The 23,616-nt window shown below is 31.3% G+C and overlaps 1 protein-coding gene across 1 annotated transcript; it reads left to right on the forward strand.

Moving 5' to 3' along the window:
• The first annotated feature begins 435 nt into the window (after positions 1-435).
• Positions 436-23,474, forward strand: LOC123720875 (chymotrypsinogen A-like). The gene is made up of 3 exons (XM_045677701.1): positions 436-1,430; positions 22,965-23,161; positions 23,383-23,474. The coding sequence occupies exons 1-3, from the start codon at positions 484-486 to the stop codon at positions 23,472-23,474; spliced, it is 1,236 nt and encodes a 411-aa protein (XP_045533657.1). The 5' UTR covers positions 436-483.
• Positions 23,475-23,616: the final 142 nt, after the last annotated feature.

The following is a 23,616-nucleotide window of genomic DNA, read 5'->3' on the forward strand; positions in this document are numbered from 1 at the left end:
AAATACACAATAAATGCTTCTAATTTGACATTTCCTGCCAGTTCTCAAATCAAGGGCGTAGAATGGAAAAGAAGAACTGGCATAAACTCTCCGCCTCTCTTTGTAATCGCCAAGTTTTTTGTTTTCCACAATGTTTGTAAGGAGCTGGAACCATGTTCCACATGACTTCTCAAGTCATTAATAATAATAAAATAAATTAAAAACAAAGATTTATCCTTTATCAGCAGGAGGCATGGTGAAATAGGAGCACGCACTTACATTCTCGTGTGAATAACACGCAAATAGATATTCGAAAGTTGATACCACAGTCTACTGTTTTGTTGACTCTATGGACCACGTGGGTTTACAAAACTTCCAAACACTTTTGATCTCTGAGAGGTACACTATAATTCTATCAAAAATGACACGACTGTAAAATATTAGTGGAATAAAAACGAAGTGCAAATTCCCTGATTATAAATAAATTTTAGTGTAAAAATTGGAATGCTTACAATAGTATTCTTTATTATCACATTAGCGCACACAAAATGCGAAGTAGATCGCCGTATAATAACTACTTTACGGTATTCAAAATCTTACGTAAAACCATTCGTTGTGAATGGAAAGCCGGCTGAGGTCGGTGAGGTACCTTACCTAGTGTCGATCAAAGAGCCAACAAGGAGACTCGGACATGGTAGAATTATTTGGAGGAATCTCTGTGGAGGCAGCATCATAGATGAACTTCGAGTTTTGACAGCCGCACATTGCTTTGAAGGGAATCACTTCTACTATTATAGGCACCCGGAATTGTTACGAATCGTCGCAGGCAATTTACGCACTGATTTGACGCATTCTGGACGTACAGAGACTACTATTATAAGCCAATGGAGGAATATTGACAGAGTTATTCTGCACAGGCACTTCAACTTCCCCGACAATGATATCGCTCTGGTGTTTGCTAATGTCAAATGGAGTTTTATACGTAACGTGGACTACATTGTACCAGCTAGTGTCAATAAAGATTACCCCCAAACGTGTAGATCAGCTGGGTTTGGTAGGATTGGTCACCAGTTGAGTGATATGGTATCTCCTTCACTTCTTGTTGCACAAATCTACGTTCTCACTAGATGGCACTGTACTAAAATGTGGGAGATGAATATGAACTCTTTTGTATGTACGGATTCGTCCGTCACAGATATTTCTAGGGGCGATTCTGGGGGGCCATTGGCATGTAGAGGAACTTTGGATCCCCAAGAGGAAAACCAGAGAGAATTGTTGGTGGGAGTTGTAAGTGGCAAGAATTTTGATAAAACATCTATTTATACACGAGTTTCTGCGTATAGGGATTGGATTGATAGAAATGGAAGTGTTATTATATTACACAATCTGTTTGTGGCTTTAATTACACTTTTGATAGTAATATATGACTTCTTTTCATTCCAACTTATAATGTCTGCCCAACCCATTGGCAGTGCAACCCTTGGCGTCATATTCTTATCTGTTTCTTATAATTTTTTTTAGCATTTATGGTTTTGTGCTAGATTTCTCAGTACGTAGTAATGTGCTCATTGATAAAGCATCCATTGCTGTTCAGTACTGTACTGTTTACTACACGGACTAAGGTTTAAACTTTAGTTAGGTACTGAAAAATTTAATGATTAACCATGGTAAAATATTTTAGAACTCTAAGTTTTAGGACAGTAGTACAAGATATATGAATATACTTATTTACTGGTAATCTCATCCATAAATCACTTAATGAACAGTGTTTTCTGGTTTTTTGCTTTGGATTAAAAGACACAGTAGGGATATAACTTTATTCATATAGATAAACAAGTACACTTAAGAACGCCAGAAAAGAACCTAAATTAATTGTAAATTTACATTTACTACCATTTACAAACCACAGGGGAAGAAAAACTGGCAAGAAACTCCGCCACTATTTTAATCGCCAAGATTTGAGTCATACCCATTGTTTCAACTGGAGCAAATCAATCTGAAGAATTAGGATCATTTAAATACATTAATCAAATTTACGTTTAACGAGGGTTTTGAATTTATTCAGTGATAATTCTCTAAGAATAATTCGCTTGGGAGTTTGTTGTAAAAACGAATACAATTTCCATATAGGAAGTAGTTTATCTTCTGGAGCCCGGTTGGTTGTACACGGCAACGCACTTGCGAGCCTTCTGGCAATGTAAGTGTCCATGGGCGGCGGTATCATTATCATATTTCCCGTTTGAGTTGTGTGCGTCGTAGAGAAATAAAATAAGTAAGAACTTATCAACACTAAAACATCATCTAAAAGTCAGACAAGAAACTTGTTAGCATAATTTCGTTCGCTTGTCCATTTTGATGTTTTGCGACAAGAACGTGAGCGACGACATGTTGATTTCTTTAATCTTTATATTTATATTCATGGTATTTCATATGAGTGATAAAATCTATGAATATCTAACACCTGTTAACATCTAAATATATATGTATGAGAATGAACGATTAATGCAACGTCAGGAAAAGTATGGAAATATGATTACCTACTGGCGTCCGTATTCTGTGTCGGAGACAGAATTATTTAACATGACAGAAAATTATTGTAAATAATAAGTTGTACTCGAACGCGATTTTATTCTTTCGTCAAAATCAACAAACCATAATGACATTTGCTAATTTTACATCGCACGTACGATATACTAATATTCTTACAGCGAAAGAATAATGTCTACGTATAAAGTAAAATACCCACGCATATTCAAAAAGTTATACGAGATGTGTGACTGAACTTATTCTAGTATAAATTAGAGGATAAATTTACATTAATTAAAAAAAAATCTTTACCAGAAACGTAAAGGTAAATAATAAATTTTATTTTAACACAAAACATATACATGCATGTGGAGGAAAGGTACTTGCAAACTAAAGGGACGATCCTTAACCACTGACTGGCCCGAAAGACCCAAGTAGCTAAAGTCATCAAGTCAAGTTTTATATATTCTTAGCTGTCGAAATTCGTTTCAGTGATGACGTCATCGCAGTGAGCCAGTGATAGTAGGTGATTGTTGGTGTCGCTACACACAAAAATACGCTGAATCACTAATAATAAGCTCAACTTGTTGGATCCACAAAATCAAACAGAATATCATAACGTCTTATTAAATAGGACATACTAATAAGATCTGAAAGATGATGGTAAAACGACTTCACAAACGTTTTTGAATAAATATTATTTAACATACGGTCTAAGAATATATTTTAGTGTATAGGAATGTTTATATACCTAGTCCAGCCATAAGTTCTGTTACAAATGAAAATGAATTTTTTAAATGAAGTAATGTAATATTATTAATATTTATACCTACGTATTTATTAGTTTCAGTATATTTATTAGTCTCTCTTTGGGTTTTATACAGGCCTTTTTTCGTTTGGCCATGAATCTAAAGATTAACGCACTGTTTCCAAGGGAAATATCGCCACTGCTTGCTACAAATATTTTTTTAGCAGACGCAATGTCGCAATTTGATGTCTAAAGGATTTAGGTCTAGATGAGGGCCGATCTTCGGTTCTTATGTAGTCCGGAACGTTGGTTTATTTTCTTTAACATCCCATTTCATATTGTAATTTAATAATGAACACGAAAAAATATGTAAAATGGCGCAAAATCGAAAGAAGTTTTTAAAATAATATACGTGTTCCAAATTCAAAATAATTAAAAAATTAAAAAAAAGAAAGGTAACAGTATTTATGGCCACACTTACTATATTGCATGTAGGATTGCTTCGTAACCTTTCCGCCATTTCATCATACAATATTCAGTGAAGAAATTTCAATAAAATGTATCTTAATATTAGGAATATAATATTTATTGACATCACTGAGTGGTATGCACTTATTGCATTTTTGTATTGCAATTTGAGTTTCTGAGAATGTGACCTACGCATCTATGGTACGTGAAAATCGAATTTAATTTAATACAGAATTATGAATATTTTTTAGAAAAACAAAAAATATTGCTGTATGTCCATTAACAATTATTAAAAGTTGTCGCTTTGGTGTGACGATGTTAACATAATATTGCGATTGTAAAAAAAGCACTTAAATACAATTATTGTTTATCATGTCACGTACCTACAGATAAAACAATTAAACCACTTCAATTTATCATTGGAATAATGATATGACATTATCATTAAAAGCTTGCAAAGGTTTCATTTAGATTAAAAATAATGCTACAATTTACTCCCCACCTACGTTTTTCTATTCCTATTTTAAATGTGTTTCGTTTCTTTTTTTGAACTTTTTGTCTAAAACGTTTAACTGAGCTTTTTTATGTCACTAATATAGTCGCCAATGAATCACATGGTAAGTAATTTACAAAAGGTGAGTGGAGGCCCCATACAATCCTGCCGACATTTAATAGTGGCTGAACAACCACTTCAATATTCATAGTTCTTGAATGTTGTCTATTTTCAATAATTGGTTATCAGGAATCGATTTTCAATGAAAAACTTATCTCGAGTACCTATCCCACGCAATATCGATACATTTTGTACATTATATACACATTTTTGACCTACCCAGAGGATGACAACAATAACGTAAATCTTATGAGAAACTAGGGACTGAGCATTAAAAACCCGCGCACCTTTCTTACACCATGTTTTGTATAGAACCTTATTCAAATATCAACAAGTTTTCACGAAGCCCAACCGCAGTCATAACTCTATGAATTAGTATGCATAAGCAAGACGAGCCGGGCCATTCATCACCACCCCTTTTGTGAATAAACAAACACTAATTACTTTTAAAAACTCAAACGAATTTAAGTAGCTATTAAGATTGCGAGTTTGAGTTTAATTTGAATTATTATAAATTAGTATTTGAATATCATTAAAGAGTAAAGATGAGATTTTTAAATAAAGAAGTCGTGCGTGCGTATCCTGTCGCCGAATTTTTCTTTATATGTCGGAATCACTACTTGCTCGTACAGTAATGGAAACGTGATGAAACGACATGTCAAACGATGTTTGACAGGCACAGACGAGTTCGTTGCCTATAAAGAAAAAGTACCAAATAAACAGATGCATAAACATTATAAGTAGTTAAGCGAATAAGCTATAATTTGAATAATTGTATAATGAATATATAACTCTTGGTAGATAAATTTTAAAACTGAAATTAAAATTAATCTAAAATTTGTAACATATTGGCACATAGTAAATAGTGGGACCACAAAAAAATATCAAATTAATTTATTATAAATTACAAAAAATTCCATTCAAAGAAATTGTAAATTACATTAAACATGCGTACAAGCTGAATTGTTTGTCTTGTCAATTAGCAAAAAAAGATTTTTTCTTTAAATAGCATTAAAGTTTTAATAAAACTCTCACCACATGTTACACGGAGGTGAAATTAACCTTTACTGAGTTGAACTGAGAATGTAAAATTCGTTTTCTTTCATTTTCGCGGAGTTAGCGTGCGTCACAAAACATCGTTAGGAAAGTTGTGCACTGAAATGTTAAGCATAGCAGTTTTCTGACTATTCCAAAAAGCTCTCAACGAAGCACACTGTAAATTTAGTTCACAATATTGATACAGAACAGAAACAATTTAATAACTGAAAGTTTGTAATTAGTATTCACTCTTCAGTGCTGGTCTAACGGTGTCGATTTATATACTATATAATTCGGGGGTCGAGATTGATTAATTGCTTACATAGAAAGAAGTACATTAACTCATAGTCGGGATATGAGCACACTTCCTCAAGGTTGAAAAATCCGTCTAGCTACTGGGATACAGATTTATATGAAAGCCAATATATAAACGCGTTATAACGATTGTATGTTCTTTAATAAAAAATAATGCAGATTTACCGCATATTAAATATGTATAAAACCAATTTTAAAAAACGTGAACACATTGTTCAATTTGACGTGATTTTATTAAATATCAGCAAGTGTAAGATGATCCTAACATTACGGACTACTGGTCATTTGTTTTAATCAACAGTTCATTGGAAGCAAAGCCTTCACTACGTTTAGAGTGGAGTTGTATTGACTTTACAGATTATTAACTTTTGTTTCTTTTACGAAAATACCATAAAATTATAATGTGGAAAAATGCTCATACATTTAATTATTTTAATTAAAATGGAGCGCAAAATCAACTTACAGTTACTGTTAATATAAAAGTTTCCAGTCAATACACGATGAAAAGTGATAAATACAATATTATCTCTCACGGAAATATTGGGATAATTTCCAGTGTCACTATAAGCCCATTGGTCTTGTCTGGCCTCAGTTCTTTCTAATGCTCAAATAGCTGATAACCATTTCGTGTCTGACACGCATTTTATATATATAATCCATACAAAACTTTTGTTTCACAACACACAAGTTTGTAATAACAATAATATATATTCTATCCCTTGGAGACATATTCGCTAAGCTAATGCTCCGTCAACACCATATGGCGATAAGGAAGGTCGAACCGGTTTACAAAAGACACAAGTACTTCTAGTACTTCTCTGAACTTATCCTAAAATTATATATGGTAAGGTGTCTTAGAATTTCAGATAAATTTGTAATATGTCAATTTTGCGATATTTTACTTATTAAAAAAATATTTTAGTTTCATAGTCTAGTTTAGATATCACTTGACATTTTGATAGTAGACGCTTCTAAATTAAATGGATAAAATGAGCGCTTTATTGGCAATCGCTGCGATTAAATCTCTTTAGTTGACACTATTTTCATACAAAAGAAAATAATAACGTTCATAACTATTGTCACCGGTTCTCATGCAAGCTGCATACTTACTAAATATTAAAATTTCATTAATAATAATTATGTGAATTGTAAAAAAATCTGTACACGTGTAACGTACGTAAATCACATTTTGTATGGCTAATACGGTTTTCATTTTTAATAACATTTTAATAACGCTGGAACCAAACTTTAGCGTTAATATAAATAAATTATGTGTATAGGCTGTATGTGTATAGGATTATGGACTTCTACAAAACTTCACTGAGTATTTCGGTCTAAAAAATGTAGTACAACTCATCAAGAGGATCACATTTGTCTAAATTTATTCTGTAGCTTCAGCGTTAACATTTGTTACAATTTTTAGTTTACTAAGTAAAGGGTCGTAGTAACACCTGTGGAATGTTAATGCCAGCTTCGGAAACAAAGCCATGAAGGCAAATTTATTTATGGACCTTGAAGATCGTTTTGGTTCATGAAAGCTTCATAATGGTAATATGAGCTTTGTTTAAGCAATTCTAAGGCTTCGTTTCATCTCATTTTATAGTAATCTGAAGAAAAAAAATGATATTCAATAATAATTAATGTCATATAAACAATGTCGATTATTTTTTGTTTATTATATTAATGAATCGTATACTCATTCAATTTTAATATTTTATACGTTTTAAAAGCTAAATAAGTAGGAATAGAAATAAGTTAACATCTCGTTTTATATCAAGAATAGTATCTCATATATAAGTGTCGTAAACCGAATAAAGTTCCCGAGTTATAATAAAACTTAAATATATAAAATTCATGTTTTATTGGTAATTGAGACATTCTTTACTGAACTTACAAAGTTCATCAAATGAAGTAAACCTTTAATGTTACATTGTAATTCCAATGATCCTGTATATAAAAATATACATAGATTCATATAGTTTATGTTCGCAGATATTATGTACTATTTTTTAAATTTATTAATACGATACACCCTCACTCTTATATTTAATATTTGATGTTGAATGTTAGAATTATAGGAATGTAATTACATACTTTTATCTAAAGTATTCTATGTACTGCATTCAGCATTATCTTAATAAAAAATATGGGGTTATTTTATTAACATTTTTAATTATAAAATGTTTCATAAATTTCATAGAGTATAAAGTCTGGATCACTCATTAAGGCTTTAATTGTTCATTTTGTCTTTACCTTTAGTATTAAATACTTGACATTTAAAATTTGTTGACTTTTTTGATCGCGAGGATTTTACTTGTAACCGTTGTGTACGTAAAAGCTATTATGCATTGGGCGGCGCGTTGGGCGGTGCCGCCCAAATATAAAGCCCGTAGAGCTGACTACGCCGCACTTGTAGCGTCGATCGTCGCCGTAGAACCACCGTAGCAGTTACAATGTCTTTCGGGTACGTACAACTTTAGATAATTTTAACAAATAAATTAAATCGCGGAATATAGTAAGAGAGATCACTGTGGTATTAAAGTTATTAAGAAGGTTGAGAAGTTTAAAAACTATTCAAAACAAATGATGTTTTTTTTTAAATTTGCTCAAATTTTCATGAATATCGTATTGATTAATATATAAAAAAATTAAACCGATAAAAACTAAACGGAAACCCCGTTCTCTCACTCACGTCTATCAAATCAAACGGTTAATAATAACAAACGAATATGTTTACTACTAACGGATTATTATAATTATTTCTATGTTTTGCTTTCAATAAATTAATAACATAGTCGTTTGACATCCTAACATTCTTGAAAACACTTATCCCCAAAATTTGAAGCCTATTAAAATACCACAAACTTTAGCAACTTACGAAAACAGAAACCATAAAAACCAACAATTAAATTATCGCAATGTTTATAACAATAATAAAATTACAAATTTTATGGTTAAGTTTCAGATGGTTATGGTTTAACATTTGGGAATAGATACTCAAAAGTATTTAAGTTGTTATAGAAATTTATTTTAGTATTGATTTAGTAGTATAAATAATTCATGTATGCAATTATTACTATGAATCACTCGTTGTATTTGATCGTACGTATTATGATCAAACCCGCATGTCTTAAACCCTAAATTCGAACACTTAAACCAGGCACAGACAGCCGGTCTTCTTCATGACTGACGAAAACATGCAGAGATCCCATCCGCAAAAGGCTACAACGGATGCAACCTTATAAAATGATTTTATACTACTTTTACGCTACATGTACACAGTACTACAAATATAATTTTTTTTAAATAAAAATGTCAATTGTCAGCTTTGCAAAAAATGCAGAGAGCCTTAAGCTATTTTAATACAGTTTTCACAGACCATTTAAGAAATGTAATTAAAAACGGAATGGGTCGTTGTTTTAAAAGAACCATTTAATTTTCTTCCAACACCTCAGTGACAGACGGGTGGAAAGCAAACGCAAAATAGCATTTCTCAGTTTTATTACTTACTTTTTGGCTCGTCTTGTTCTTAACTAATGAAAATTCAGTCACATCCTGTGACGATACTAAATATATTAGTGGTTTAAAAGCGATGTGAATATTGTCTAGTATACGATTTATATACCATAAACGATTCTAATACACATGATAAAATTTTATAACGAATCTGCTTTTAAATATTTAATATAGGTTATAAGATTTGTCTTATAAAATTATACGATGTGTAAGTAAGTTAAAGAACTGAATTAATTTTAACTAAGGTTGTATTGTCTTCACAGTTTCACCATTAATAATCATTCATTAAATTATTATCAGATATGTCATAATTAATAACAGATTTTCAGTGGCTTGTTCACGGATAAGGAATTCCTTGTACGAAATATCACACATTTTCTATTATACGACGTCAATTTTGACTTTCTATTTTTATATAATTTGTCGTTTATTTACAAACTAAACTAACGAATTAAATGAAGGATGTAAAAGAATACCCAAACCTCAAAATATCAGAAAATCATTTCAAGAAATTTGGTTGAGATTTTAAAGAAAAAAATGGTATTTCACAGTTTAATATAAATATTTTACTGATGTATTAACATCCAAAAATTATACAAACAGATTGCTTAGACAACACTGTTGAAAAGAATAATTTCAAAGGGCGGTTGTGGAATGCAAAGAATTGTCGGAGATTTCAAGGTGTACCTTAACCGGTGCTTCGAGCAAACATGAATAGAGAAAAGCAATTCTTCTGCAGGCAAGTTTTTTTAAATAAAAACAAAATTAAAATTTTATGGTAAATACTCTATCATAACGTCTAATTATCGCAATTAAAAAGTTCCTTGTTCCACGAAGCATCTGTTAAGAGAAGGTACAGCTTGAAATCTCCGATAATTCTTTGCATTCCACAATCACCTTTTAAAATTGTTCTTTTCAACACAGTGTTGTCTAAGCAATCACTTTGTATAATTTTTGAAAGTCAGAAAGACAATTCAGCATTCATATAGTAACTGTCGTAAAAATGTTGTAATTTTTAGTTTAATCTTAAATTGAATTTATACAAGATATTTATGCCAAATCGATACTTTAAACTTTAAATAAGGTATGATATATTCTTCCTTAAAGCAAACAATATCGTAATGCCAATTCAAATAAGTGGGAATACTTGCGTTTGTTTTATTTAGCAACAAGTTTTGAATCTACAACAATTCTAGGTTTCCTGTTACAAATCTCATAACCTCGTTTAAGAAGTTTCTTATGTTCAACAGCTAAAAAAAAATGTTGTTGAAAAGCTTGTATGTATTAAAAACAACATTATTTAATACAGTACAATGCATGCATGCTCTTAACAATAGTTGTATACTATACTAAAATAACAATAAGTAGCATACGGGTAGGTACAAAAACTTAGTATTTTTACATATGTGTGATAAGAATTAATTCTCTTAATACTCACAAACAAAATAAAATATTCCGCTACAATTTATAAAAAAAAAATCACTTAAATGGTCAACACAGCCGTGGCAGCAAAGAACAAAACATCTGCAATTTTTACCAAAATCGTGTTTTTGCATAATTCAACACAGAATTCATTGTTTTTTCGATTTTTTTTGTTTTTCGTTAAAAAAACCTAAGTAAAAATGGTCATATACAGTGGTCCTTGTGTGCGTTGGCCAATTCGGGCGCATCAGTTGTTATAAACAAAGATATCAGTTACTTGGACGTTTTATAAACCTTCTACTAGTTTTAGTTTTGATGAAATTGGTTATATACCTAGCCTAGCCATAAATACTGAAACAAAGTTAAAAAAAATCTATTGCAAATAACATTACATAACATAACAAATAATATAAAAAGCTTATTCGTAGTGGTCTCAATATTGTCCTTTAATCGTTGAGGCCAGATATCAATAGAAGCACGCACTCTTTCAATGGGAAAATTCTTCACTGCCAATAGGATGAATTGTGTTAGGGCCTCCAAATTATCATGGCGTTTAGAGCAAGCCGTCCTCTCTAAAACTGGCCATCAATCATAACGCAGCGGATTAAGATCGGGACTATACGACGGCCGGTCTACAGCTCTGATGAAGTCCGAAACGTTCGTTTCCAACTAAGACTGCGTAGACCGAGCCTAATGACCCGGCGCCAAGTCTTGCTGGAAGGACCATTCTTGGTTATTGAATATGGTGTTGGTAAGGGGCTTCACTAACTTCTCAAGAATGGTCTCTTGATACACGTGTGCCGATTTTTTGATACCTTTTTCATAAAAATATCGCTCGCTCAGTCACTCATTTATAGCTAAATACCCCACCAAACTGTCACTGAAATCGGATAGTGCCCACGTTGCAACCTGTCGACTAATTGAAAAGCTTCCTTAGAGCTCTAAGCATAAATACGGTCATTTTGTTTATTAAAATGTTGCTCAATTGTAAAAAAAATCTAAAACCTCCCTTTGCGTAACGCTTCAGTACTTGTTTCGGGTTTACCACCCTATTCATTTCTTATAAATCCTAGCTGTTATCTTCATCCCTCGAGACAATATTTTCCTTTCGGACAGGATTTCTTCGAATTCATTCCTTTACTGCTTTGACCACCTTTTTCGTACGAACACTACGTGGACGGCCAGATCTTTTTCTGTCACAAATAGAGGAGGTCTCATTGTACCTATTAATAGCCTGGTACACAAAAATTTTACTAATACCAAGCGTTTAGAGAGTTTTAGAAATTGCATTTGGCTCCATACCGACGCGATTCGGATGAACAATGAGTTAAAAATGACAGATTCTGAATTCATTCCAATTGTAACAGTATTTATAGCCAGACTTAGTATATATATTTATTGATATAAAATCTCATTAATAAAAACATCTCATTATATAAATAAAATAGTTAAAGAATAAATAATTCTCGGATCGCAAAGAAACGTACATATGGCTGTTGACTCAGTTTCTTTGTTATTTCGATCGGAGTAGATAAAGATAGGTAATATTATAATAATTATCTATTTGAATTAAATATCATTGTTATTTTTGAAGTTATTATTACAATAAAAACGCTCTCCCCAAAGCTAGTGATTTTATAGATGATCGTTTGTTCTTTGCTGCAGTCGAATTAGAGTTTAATATATATCGGGATATTATCTATAGTTATGTTAACATACGCTCGAACGGTGAAGGAAACCAGCTTGCCTTAGACCCAAAATAACAACGGCGTGCGTCAGCCACAGAAGGCTGATCACCATTGATATATTTATTTATTTTCTATAGTACTAACAGAAAGTTCCCGAATAAACACTGCTAATTGTTATTGTTTTTGGAGTAATATAAAACGTATTGCATTATTTTTTATTCTAATCAATATTATTATTAATCACGTCAAAGTATAGCGTCAATATCTTTAAAGAAGTAATTTTGTCGTTATTTTAATCTTATTAAGAATAGATTTTAAGTTAATTTAAAATTAAAAGATACAATCCCAGCTTCGAAATGTAAGTAAACACACGTTCGATTACTTTTTAATATTTGAGTTGTACGAACGTACTCGTCCCCGGGGACCAACTTTATTGTGTAGCTCTGGTCAATGAGATTTTATTGCTTCTACTGAAACCATTTTAATTGAAAAATAACGCATTTTTCGGCGGAAATTAGAAAAGCGCCATCATACTTAAAAGTCAAACAAGACTCTTTTTTGGAAATAGTTTAATGATGAATTTGGCTTAGTTGGATCGCTCAAAGTATTGAATTTTACAAGGAGGCGTAACGGGTTTCATGTTTCATTTAACGCCTTAAATACGAATTTACAATTTGATATAGTTATAAAGATCGTGTTGTAAGGGACGCGGCGGATAACTGCAGGTATAAGAAATTTGTCTATAATCTAATTTATTTCAATTGTAACAGTATTTATAGCCAGACTTAGTATATATATTTATTGATATAAAATTTCATTAATAAAAACATCTCATTATATAAATAAAATAGTTAATGAATAAATAATTCTCGGATCGCAAGTAAAAAAGTACATATGGCATTGACTCAGTTTCTTTGTTATTTCGATCGGAGTAGATAAAGACATCCACCGTATTTTGAAAAATAATAAATTGATGATTATCCTATAACAAGTAATAGGTAATATTATAATAATTATCTATTTGAATTAAATATCTTTGTTATTTTTGAAGTTATTATTGCAATAAAAACGCTCTACCAAAGCTAGTAATTTTATAGATGATCGTTTGTTCTTTGCTGCAGTCGAATTACAGTTTAATATATATCGGTATATTATCTATAGTTTATGGTGATAGTCGAATCTTTAGTCGACTTTGCGTTTTTAATTTTAAATATTGTAAATTTATTCCAATTGTAAGTATAATTTGAACTATGTAATCGCTACTAGATAGGTACGTGATGTTGCATAATTTCAATGCGTAACCATAATGGCTGCCGACAGGCGCGAATTGTCATCTGTCAGCTGTCAGTTCTCGCGCGTTGACTCTGTAATCAGATTTTGAGAGCGCGGACACTTCGCAAATGTGATGGTCAGCCTAATTGCGGCTCAAAATAATGGGATGTTAATGAGTACTTAATAATGACATTCTTTTTAAATTATAACTCGTGTTACCTGAGATTGCATCAGCCTTCTATATTTGAAACACGTAGTCAGTCTTAGTCTTCCAGGTTTCCTCCTGATATTTAATAATTGCGATGATGATGCAATTTTGACGCGACGCTATATGTATGCTGAAACTGATAAGTACACTTTCATTTGTATGTAATTCAATACTCAACCAGTATTGAATGATACTACTTCGACCCTAAGTTCCTTTAATTCAAAAAGTGTTTAAAATAAATACGGTTTTTATATTTCGCGACACCTCGAGTTCTCCTTAGGACAACATCAGAGGACGGATATTAAATAAAAGTATATCGACATACATACATTAGTTAAGAATTAGTCTTAAACAAAACAAAAACTAAAGAAATCCTAACTTGAGCTAGAATTTCTAAAGCAAGCATAACTTAATTTAATCTTTCGATATCGTTGAGCTTTCTTTTCTTATGTGACGTGTACACTAAGCCAATATAAACAAACGATTTGTAACAATTACGATCAACAGGTGTTTACAAGTTACATAGGAGTAATTGATACATAGACGTAATATTGTTGCGCATTTGACCAATGTTGTTAAGAATTAGGATTGAAAAACTAAGATATGAATAGCCTAAAAAGTACGTCTAAAATATCGTACCTGTATTTTTGGTAGTTCTAAAAAATATTACTTAAAAATAAAATGAGTTATGTTCCGAGGAATTTTAATATACTTTTAATTATGAAATATTGCGTTAAAACTAAAAAAATCCGACAACATTTTGTAATAACACGTTTATTACTTTTTTCAAAAAGTTATATTTAAATGTAAATTACTCATCTTTGAGCTGGCAGCCCGCGCTCTTATTTGGCATATGAACCTGTAATTTCCATATCAAAAGTTTTTTTATAACATAATTATTTTTGATGAGGCTGTAAAATGCTTTTACTTTTTGTACCAAAACTTGTAACATGTCTTAATGCTTTACATTATCTGTTGATTACATTTGTGGTGAATAATGTACACTCACAGCGTTTGTAGTCTGTAGTATTGACAATATATGAATAAGGAAACAGCGACAAGGTGGTTGGCAACTGGTAGTAACATATTAATTAAAAATAATATACATATATGTAGTATATATCTTAATTATATATATATATGTGTGTATCAATGCGAATAAATTTGAAAAGTTGAAAATTCGATAAGATTGTCATGCATTGCATTATCAATGGAACCCAACGACGTGTAATAATAGCTAAGCTCAAAGATATCTGTAATAAAATCTGTCCCTTCTAATGTGTGGATTTTATCTCTCTCCGTCTAGGTTTTATTGATATAAAATACTAGTCATGAATCTCTTAGGAAGGTTAGTAAGATAAATTTTTCATTCTTACCTGAAATGTAACATTTTAAAAGAATACATAAAATTTGAAAAAAAAACGCGTGAACGTTCGTTAACGTTAAGGTGGAAACCTTAAACATATAACAAACAAACTATTGACAAACACAAATTATTCTAAATCTCATGGGACAAAAGCGTATAGGAATCTGTATACGTAATGGACAAGGATCGCAATCTCATGCTATCCGTACATTTTCATATTGTTTTCGGTCTTCGATGAAAACATATTAATTAATGCGGCCATTGTCAACAGATATTTAACGAAAACAAAAATATATTTGGCTCGTAATTAAATATACGTTTCTGTAAATATTCACATACAATAATGTCAGAGACATTGTTCAGTCATCACGTCGTGGAGTTCGATATCATAGGAAAAAACTTAATAAGTTATGGATTATGGTAATTCAAGAAGTTTAAATGTTTCAATTGCAGGAAATATATGAATTTATGTATAAACAGATATATTTAATTATTTGCAATTACGTGTCTACAAAATTATATAGAATACTAGCTGCCCCCGCGAACTTCGTTTCTACTTAATGTGGTTTTAGTTAGCCTTAATACCGTGACACGAAAGAATAATTTCACTGTATTATCGTCACTATAATTTGAATTTGATTTACACTTCGGTCTAAGTAACACGTGGTTGGCTATGCTAACACCAAAAATTAAAAAAAGTAGAAATAATTGAATTTCACGGTATTTCGTTTACTACAAAATAAATTTAATTTATACTTTAGCCTCAATAACACGTGGTAATTATGATATTGAATTGTAGCTTATATGACACGTTTGTCGGTTTACCGTAGCAGTGCCATCTATTAATTATTTACTCAATCCAGTCGAAAATTATAACATTATAACAGAGTTAACAGATAATTGCGACTATAATTAAAAATCTAAGATATCCTATCTCTTAAGTTGGACCAGACTGCTCACGGTGTGCCAATTTAATTTAAAATCGGTTAAGTAGTTTAGGAGTCCATCGCGTCCAACATCGTGACAGGAGATTTATATATATTAAGATTATTTTACTTTATGTTAACAAATTCGTTTGTATAATTGTTAAAACTGATTAAGTAACGGTGTCTACGTATCTTTATGTTTTACTAAATACTAAATCTCATACAATTTTATTAAACTAGAGAATTTTTAGTCATTGTCGTAATAAACATATCACTGGCATTTAATACCAACGAATACGAGTAAGGCTGCTGAACTTATTTCCACAAATAATTTTGTTCATTTTAAACCACAGCAAAACGATCAATCGTAATTTGTATTTCATTCAACAGCAGAGCTTTTGTCCAATTTACTAAAATCTAAAAACAAACTCTATTTACCTTTCATAAAGTCTAATTTAGGTTGACTCTTTATATTTGTAAGAGCCGTTCCTAGTCTTCGAAAGCTTATTACTAACACTATAAGGTCTAGAATAAGTACCAAAGACGATAAATGAAACGGGTGCATAAGAATAGTGATGTATCGTTTTATTGTACTTTATAGACCATTTGCGTGCAATTTTGCACGTACGCAACGAGTGATGTGTTATTTTTATCGATTGTTAATATAGATAATAAATTGCATCTATCATATAAAGTCGTCGATGGATATATAGAGAGTGAAGCGTTATGAATGAGCGCTAAAGGGCCTAAGACGATTTCAAATTCGGAATCGATTTACTGTTTTTACTATAGTTCGATTCTTATTACCGTATACACATTTACAACACCTAAAACACCTGAATAATCCAGTTTTTATTCCGATTTCACTATCTTGATGTCCGTGCAAGGAATTCTATCGATTAATTGCGATCTGCAGTTTCGATAAGAAAGTGCATCCCTAAAATGCGGGCAAGTCTTGGAGATAAATGAATGCGGGTCCCAAATCAGCTTCCAGTTGCCTCTGGTAGAGCGCTTGTTTCGCTCGACTATTGTCGATATTTTGTTCTAAAAATAGTACAACACTATTACGCGGAAAAAGATGCTTGTGTTTAGTGATATTATGTATAATATTTATGTTTTAATGGACCGCATTAATGTTTAAAAGGTAAGGTTATATATTTTTATTCGTCAAAATAATATTGTTAATTCTTAAACAAAAACTACCCTAAACTCTATATTTAAAAAAATTCTGGAATGAAAATGTGGAAACGTTGCGTCCCAAATTCTAAATTGCGTTCACATTTTGATAATAATGAATTATTCCTAATTGCAGTTCTGTCTAAATGACGAAATAGGAAACTATTATGCTATATATACATTTATATATCATTGAAAAAGTAATTTGATATCAGAAATGGTATCTTGGAATGAAAAAAACTCAAAATACCACATTTTTACATGTGTCGTATTAAAAGGTGGAAATGAAATCAATTCGTATAAAGGACTTTATTTTTATTTTCTAGTAGTCAACAGGGAGCGACTTTATGATATCTTAACTTTAGATAATAGTGTTCTTTTAAGATATTTTTCTATATTGATTTTAATTTGTAGTTACTATATTAATTTACGCATCATTTTTTAATGTCTTTCTAAATTTATTCGTTAATCCGGAGATTTCCGATATTGGGAAAAAGACAGTTTTATGTTTGCATAAGATAATAATTATAAAAATAGTTTTTAGGGAATGGAGATTTAACTCATTCAATCTAGCAGGTCGTAGCCATATTTTATTGCTCATATTAATAAGTGAAATGTGTTATCGTCCCTTTAAGTAATAAAATAGATACTTTATGGCAATTATGCGGGTCGATGATTGATAAATTAGACCTTATTACATAATTTATTACGACGACCTATTAATAAACAAATTACGACCAAGTCTGAATAATTTACATCTGGTGATTAAAAAATATAAAAATTGTATGGAAGGCTAAAAAAATGCATTTAATTATTTACGATATCAACGTGAAATTGTGTATTTTCTTCGTTATAATTGAACACAAATCTTATTAAATCAAAATATATTCATTTAACTGAATAAAATAAACATTAAAAATAGCGTAATGAATAAAAACTAGAGCCGGGAATATTCACAACAACATTTATCTTTAAACGTATGGTACAAATATTTCTTTTTACCAATATTGATTTGACAAATTTTTACAAGGTGAGTCAGAATACACTATTAGTTCCGGGAAATAACCAAAAGCTTTTTAAGGCCCTATAACATGCTTCAAATAAGGAAAATGTGTAAATAAGTAAATAAGTTTCATTATAATAGAAAGCGTAAAAATTACATAAATAATTATTTCTATTTAAAAATATTTCATTTCCCTTAAAAACTATTATTTCAATAAAACTAAGTGAAGTTAACTCTCTTTGAAGATTTTATTCACGAATAACAAACTTTAATTGAACAACGAATTTTTTTTATATTTTCTTAATATCACAGACAAGAATCAAGACAATTTTTAAAAAAAGCTTTATCTATGTAAATAATAATTAACGGCCGAACTGTATATCAGCGCATAAATTTTTGTTTACCGTATAGATGTGTGGTAAATGAGATATAAGAATGTGAGTGAACTTCGATATATTGACAAAATATACAAGAGTTATTGAAGAAGGTTACTAAGGTACTATCAAAAATAATGGGGTGAATCCGCTGGGTACAGCTAGTATAATAATTGTGGTTTTCAAGTAAATACTGTACAAGTAAAGATATTTAATGTGAAAATTAAAAACAAAACCTCTTTTTCAGTAAAGTTTATCGAGGGAACTCATTGAAATTATATTTTAATGAGTTCCCTCGATAAACTTTGCAAAACCTATTATGTTATGCAAATCAATTCTGACCGATTATTGATACATTATAGACGAATAAATTATTAATTTGTCAAAAGCGAGAGCTGGACGCATTTATATTACCAAATTACTAGGCTTGTTCCGAATTAATACATATATACTACAATTGCTTCATACATTTATATTTTTCTTTCTATTGAAGCCAGTTGAGAAAGCTCATAGATATTTTACATACAAGCTTTAAGTTTTGAAACAACTTCACATTTATATAATGTTCCAAGATATCGCATTCACCACACCATTATCTTAATAATTACATGAATATGAGGAGGTAAACTTCCGAAATATTAAGGAGATAACCCATTATTTATAAGCCTGAGATCTCTTTATCCTAGTTTCTTTAATAATGTTATATATACGCCGTATTTTCACTTAAAATGTATTTTAGATATGAAAAGTGTTAGACCAATATAGCTATAGGTGATAAATTGTAAATTTCAACTCAAACAAATGCAGCGAAAGAAAAAAGAAACAAGAGTTTTTTGTATAATGGTTAATAACAGTTGCTTAAAGCAGGTTGAACCCGAAATTATGCAATTAGTTCCCATTCTCATCGCCGGAATGTACGCAAGAAATACCTGTTTGGTGGTCCTTTGAAACGAGGTTCAAATTGACAAATTTCATATTGTTGCTTGGTTTACTGAAATTTTATCTTGTGAGAGTATTGAATACCTCGTGATATAAACTCTTATACATTTGTAAATCTTATAAATGTTAATGGCGATATATTTTAGATATAACAATCAATATTCTAACCTTTTTTACATCTCATTTAAGATTACTTCGTATTGAAAAGAGTGTCTATAAATTAATTGTTTTTTCCCGTTAAACAGATAAAATACAATGGAAATAGATAAAATTTTTGGAAGAAAAATTATCTCCTTAGTGGAGTAAGCCTTAATTGTTTACGATCTTATGGGTTGCAGATTTTTAGGAAAAAACTATTTCTTGCCTTTTTAATTTACCAAAGAACAATAAGCGGTTTTACTACGGCAGCTTATCGCTCTCGGCGCATACTTCAGTTGGAAACCTCGCTTTGACTCAAACTGGGACTATTATTTGGGGTTAAAAATCAATGAGGCGGTCGCGGAAGGTTGTCTACCTCATTCCACATTAATGAGACTAAATAATGTAGCGTAAGAATAATAAAGACGTAGCTAAGTTGAAGATACATTAATAAAATATTAGCCCAAAGTGCTGAACATTAAAAAAACGATAAATGACATCGAAATAGAAGCGATTTTCCACTACTTTTGTCTTTCCATTAACTAACTTATGTATTCTATATTCTAATATTATACAGTTATTTCTTATTTGGTTGAACGTTCAGGCATGACTGATTTGAATTAATCCGTTTTGTAAATTTTATCGCAAGTGAAACTGCGGTTTAGATTCCCATATGTTTATTTTACGTCTAAAAATACTCTATTGTAAAAGATTGAAGTAGTTAATCTTTTTTTCAAACTTTTAACAGTATTAAGTTGTTGATCGTCCCACAGAAAACTTAATTTCAGCCAGTTCCAACAAATTAAGCAAAATCCGTAGGATTCAACAGCTTAAGCTGCCTTTATTAGTGGTCAGTATTTTTGGCAGCTTTTGAAGTTTCAAAAGCTTTGAGCTCGTTTCGGCAAACACTGTGACTTAATACGAGCGTATACATTATGGTTCATTTTTTTATTTAATAAAGTTTGATTAAAATCAGTTTTATACGTTGACGTCGGAAACATCAAATATTTTTTTGTGGATATAGGAATAGAGAAAATGGTTAATACAGATTTTATTTTTACTTTATTTTATATTTTCTATTAAACACATGTTACAAGGATGACAAAGAGATGATTTAAAAAATATATGAAAGATAAACATATGTGAAAATTGCATGAAAACTTAACAAGGCGCAGCGCTAACAACGCTAATAACAGATGGTATACAACTGCTTTACAATCGAGTAGCCTGCAACATCGCAGCACACAACTCACGAGGGGACTTTTGTTTTGAAGAAGTCGCATGGGTGTATATTAAATTATAGGCTTATCGCAGATAATAGTGATATAGTGTATAACTTAGAAGTGCAAGATTCTATTCCCAGCAAATCATTTGTATGGATCCGTACAAATCCGAATCGAAATCCGAACGTGCTGATTCATAAAAAATAAAGCAAAAACATTACACGGTCTATTAACGTCCTAATTCAATGTATTTATGCTAGTATATACTTAATTTTCAGTGTGACAATGTTAAACTCAAAGGTTTTTCTACATTCCGATAAGTTTTAGAGTTCTACAATAAAACACTTTTTAGTAAATTACTTGAAACTTTAGTTTAACGTGTTTAGTAAGAGTAAAGTAAGTTATGCTAGGGTACAAAGAATTCCTGAAATTCCTTAACGGTCCTAAACGGTGTAATTTTAAATACACTAACATTTTTTTAATATAAGTAATGGTTTTAACAGTCAATTCAATTAAAAAGATTCATTTTTTACGTCCTACTATAAAAACTGTACTAGCGAATTGTTACATGAAATACTCGAAGTTATATAATAAATAACATTTGACGTAATAAGGTTTTTTATTCATTTCAATTTGATAAGTACTTGTCTAAAAAGAAGTATACTAATACTATTCTAAACCATAATAACATCATTTTTTTAATATTATAAATGTTTGGAAACTTGAATGAATCTTGTAAAACGATGATTGTTAAATGGCGCTTTTAACGTACCTAAATATGGTCGATTTCAATAAAACAAAGCGGTTTATATAACACGCATACTCGTACACCTACGTCAAGGGGCCTCGTAGAAACTAGAAGGCTATATAGAATATATTAAATATCGTTTAACACAAAAAGCAATAAGTTTCGGATGGCACTCGGGCATCTCATCGTTTACGAATCGAACCTAAATTCCTTTGTTTTGCTTTATTCGTGTTATTTAACTTACGACTTGACGCGGAATTTTACATCTAACCTTTGTCAACGGTTGGAAATAAGGAAAATATATTTAAAAATACATTGGGTAAATGAGCATGCAATATATTGTTGGGTGATTTGAGCCCAGTATTTATAAAGCGTGTGTAATGTTGTGCGTTCCAACTCCAGCGTTGAATCAATAGATTTTTCCTTTTTTGTGCGCCTGTACTGTGAAGTATAACATCGTTAGTAAACTGGCTAATTTTAGATCATGGTGCGTGTCATCAAGGCTCATAACATAGCTTAGCCTTCTGTAATGGCTTTGGTACTTCGATATTTTTCTATAATAGATGTACTTCTCGAAGGTTAAAAAAATACACTTGTTAGTAATAAATACTGCTTTGACTGCGTCCCGCTTGTTATATGTCTGTAACGTGAGATCATTGTACATAAACGGCTATACTCTAGTTATTGTGGAAGAACTATTTTCAATAGTAAATATTAATATTAAAACAATAGATAGTTATATCCTACGGTATGTTATGCTAACGTTGTATGACCTTAGGATGAATGCTATAGTCCTTTGTTTTAGATATTTTCGACCTTAGCACGTAAACTTTAATTAAAACATTTCAAAATTGTGCCCAATATTTTTAATAGGTACATTCCTACATAGCATAGCAAAAGCCCAGAGAAATTCTTCATAAATTAACCAAACTTTTTGATCACGTTTTTCGTTTATTATTTGAACATTGGTATTTTTAGCTTTGCTTTCTTTTTATTATAATTTTTCTGTTAAAATCCTTAAGGTATTTTGTCCACGAAGACTCATGTGATGCCTTTAAACAACCATTGGTATAAATATAATTGCACACAAGTATGCAGTTATATGGTTTATAATATTGAGAAAACAATTTTGTTTTTATAAAATTTTCCGGACATTCCGCTTCCAAACCGACACAATCACTCCCAGCAATCGAATTTAATCTTTTTTGAACCAAGAACCCACTTAACCACCTTTCACCTTAACTCACCTTTTAAATGACTATTTTATATTTATTTCAGAATCTGTGAACTCTCCCGCCTAGCGCTTTGGTGCGCGGTGGTAGCGTTTTTCGCTAACTGCGTAAACGGTGCACCGGCGCAACTGTGTACTGCAGCAGCTGAAAACGACCCGAGGGCTGCGCGCTTCTGTCAGGCACTTAACACCTTCCTGGAGTTATATGCCGAGGCAGCTGGCGAACAAGTGCCTGAATACCAAGGTAATTTTTACCTTAAAGTGAAACCATAGCTTTGAATATACAATATAAAATAGAATTAAAAATAAATCAGTGGCGCTGGCTCTCAGAAATCTTACCGAGAAGAATTGTCCGCTTTAGCGAAGTTAGCTATTTGACCGGTGACCACTTAGACTATAAAAAATACATTATTACCGACTACACAGTGTGCCCTTGGTAACAGGATTTTTTTTTTATTGTTATAGCCCTAGTTCGTGACTACCCTCAACTGTTGGACTCCGGCATGAAGAGGCAAGACGTCGTCCACTCCTTCCTTCGTTTTGGCCGCAGGCGCTGACGGTCATCGCTGCGACGTAAACGCGCTTAAACCGACACTGAAACGCAATGCTAAATTATAACCCTTTATTATTTGTCCAAAACATTATGTAAGTTAGTCATACATTCATCATTTATAATGCCAACGTCGCCAAGAACAGACG

This window comes from Pieris brassicae, chromosome 1, assembly GCF_905147105.1.
Source record: "Pieris brassicae chromosome 1, ilPieBrab1.1, whole genome shotgun sequence".
Taxonomy (NCBI): Eukaryota; Metazoa; Arthropoda; class Insecta; order Lepidoptera; family Pieridae; genus Pieris; species Pieris brassicae.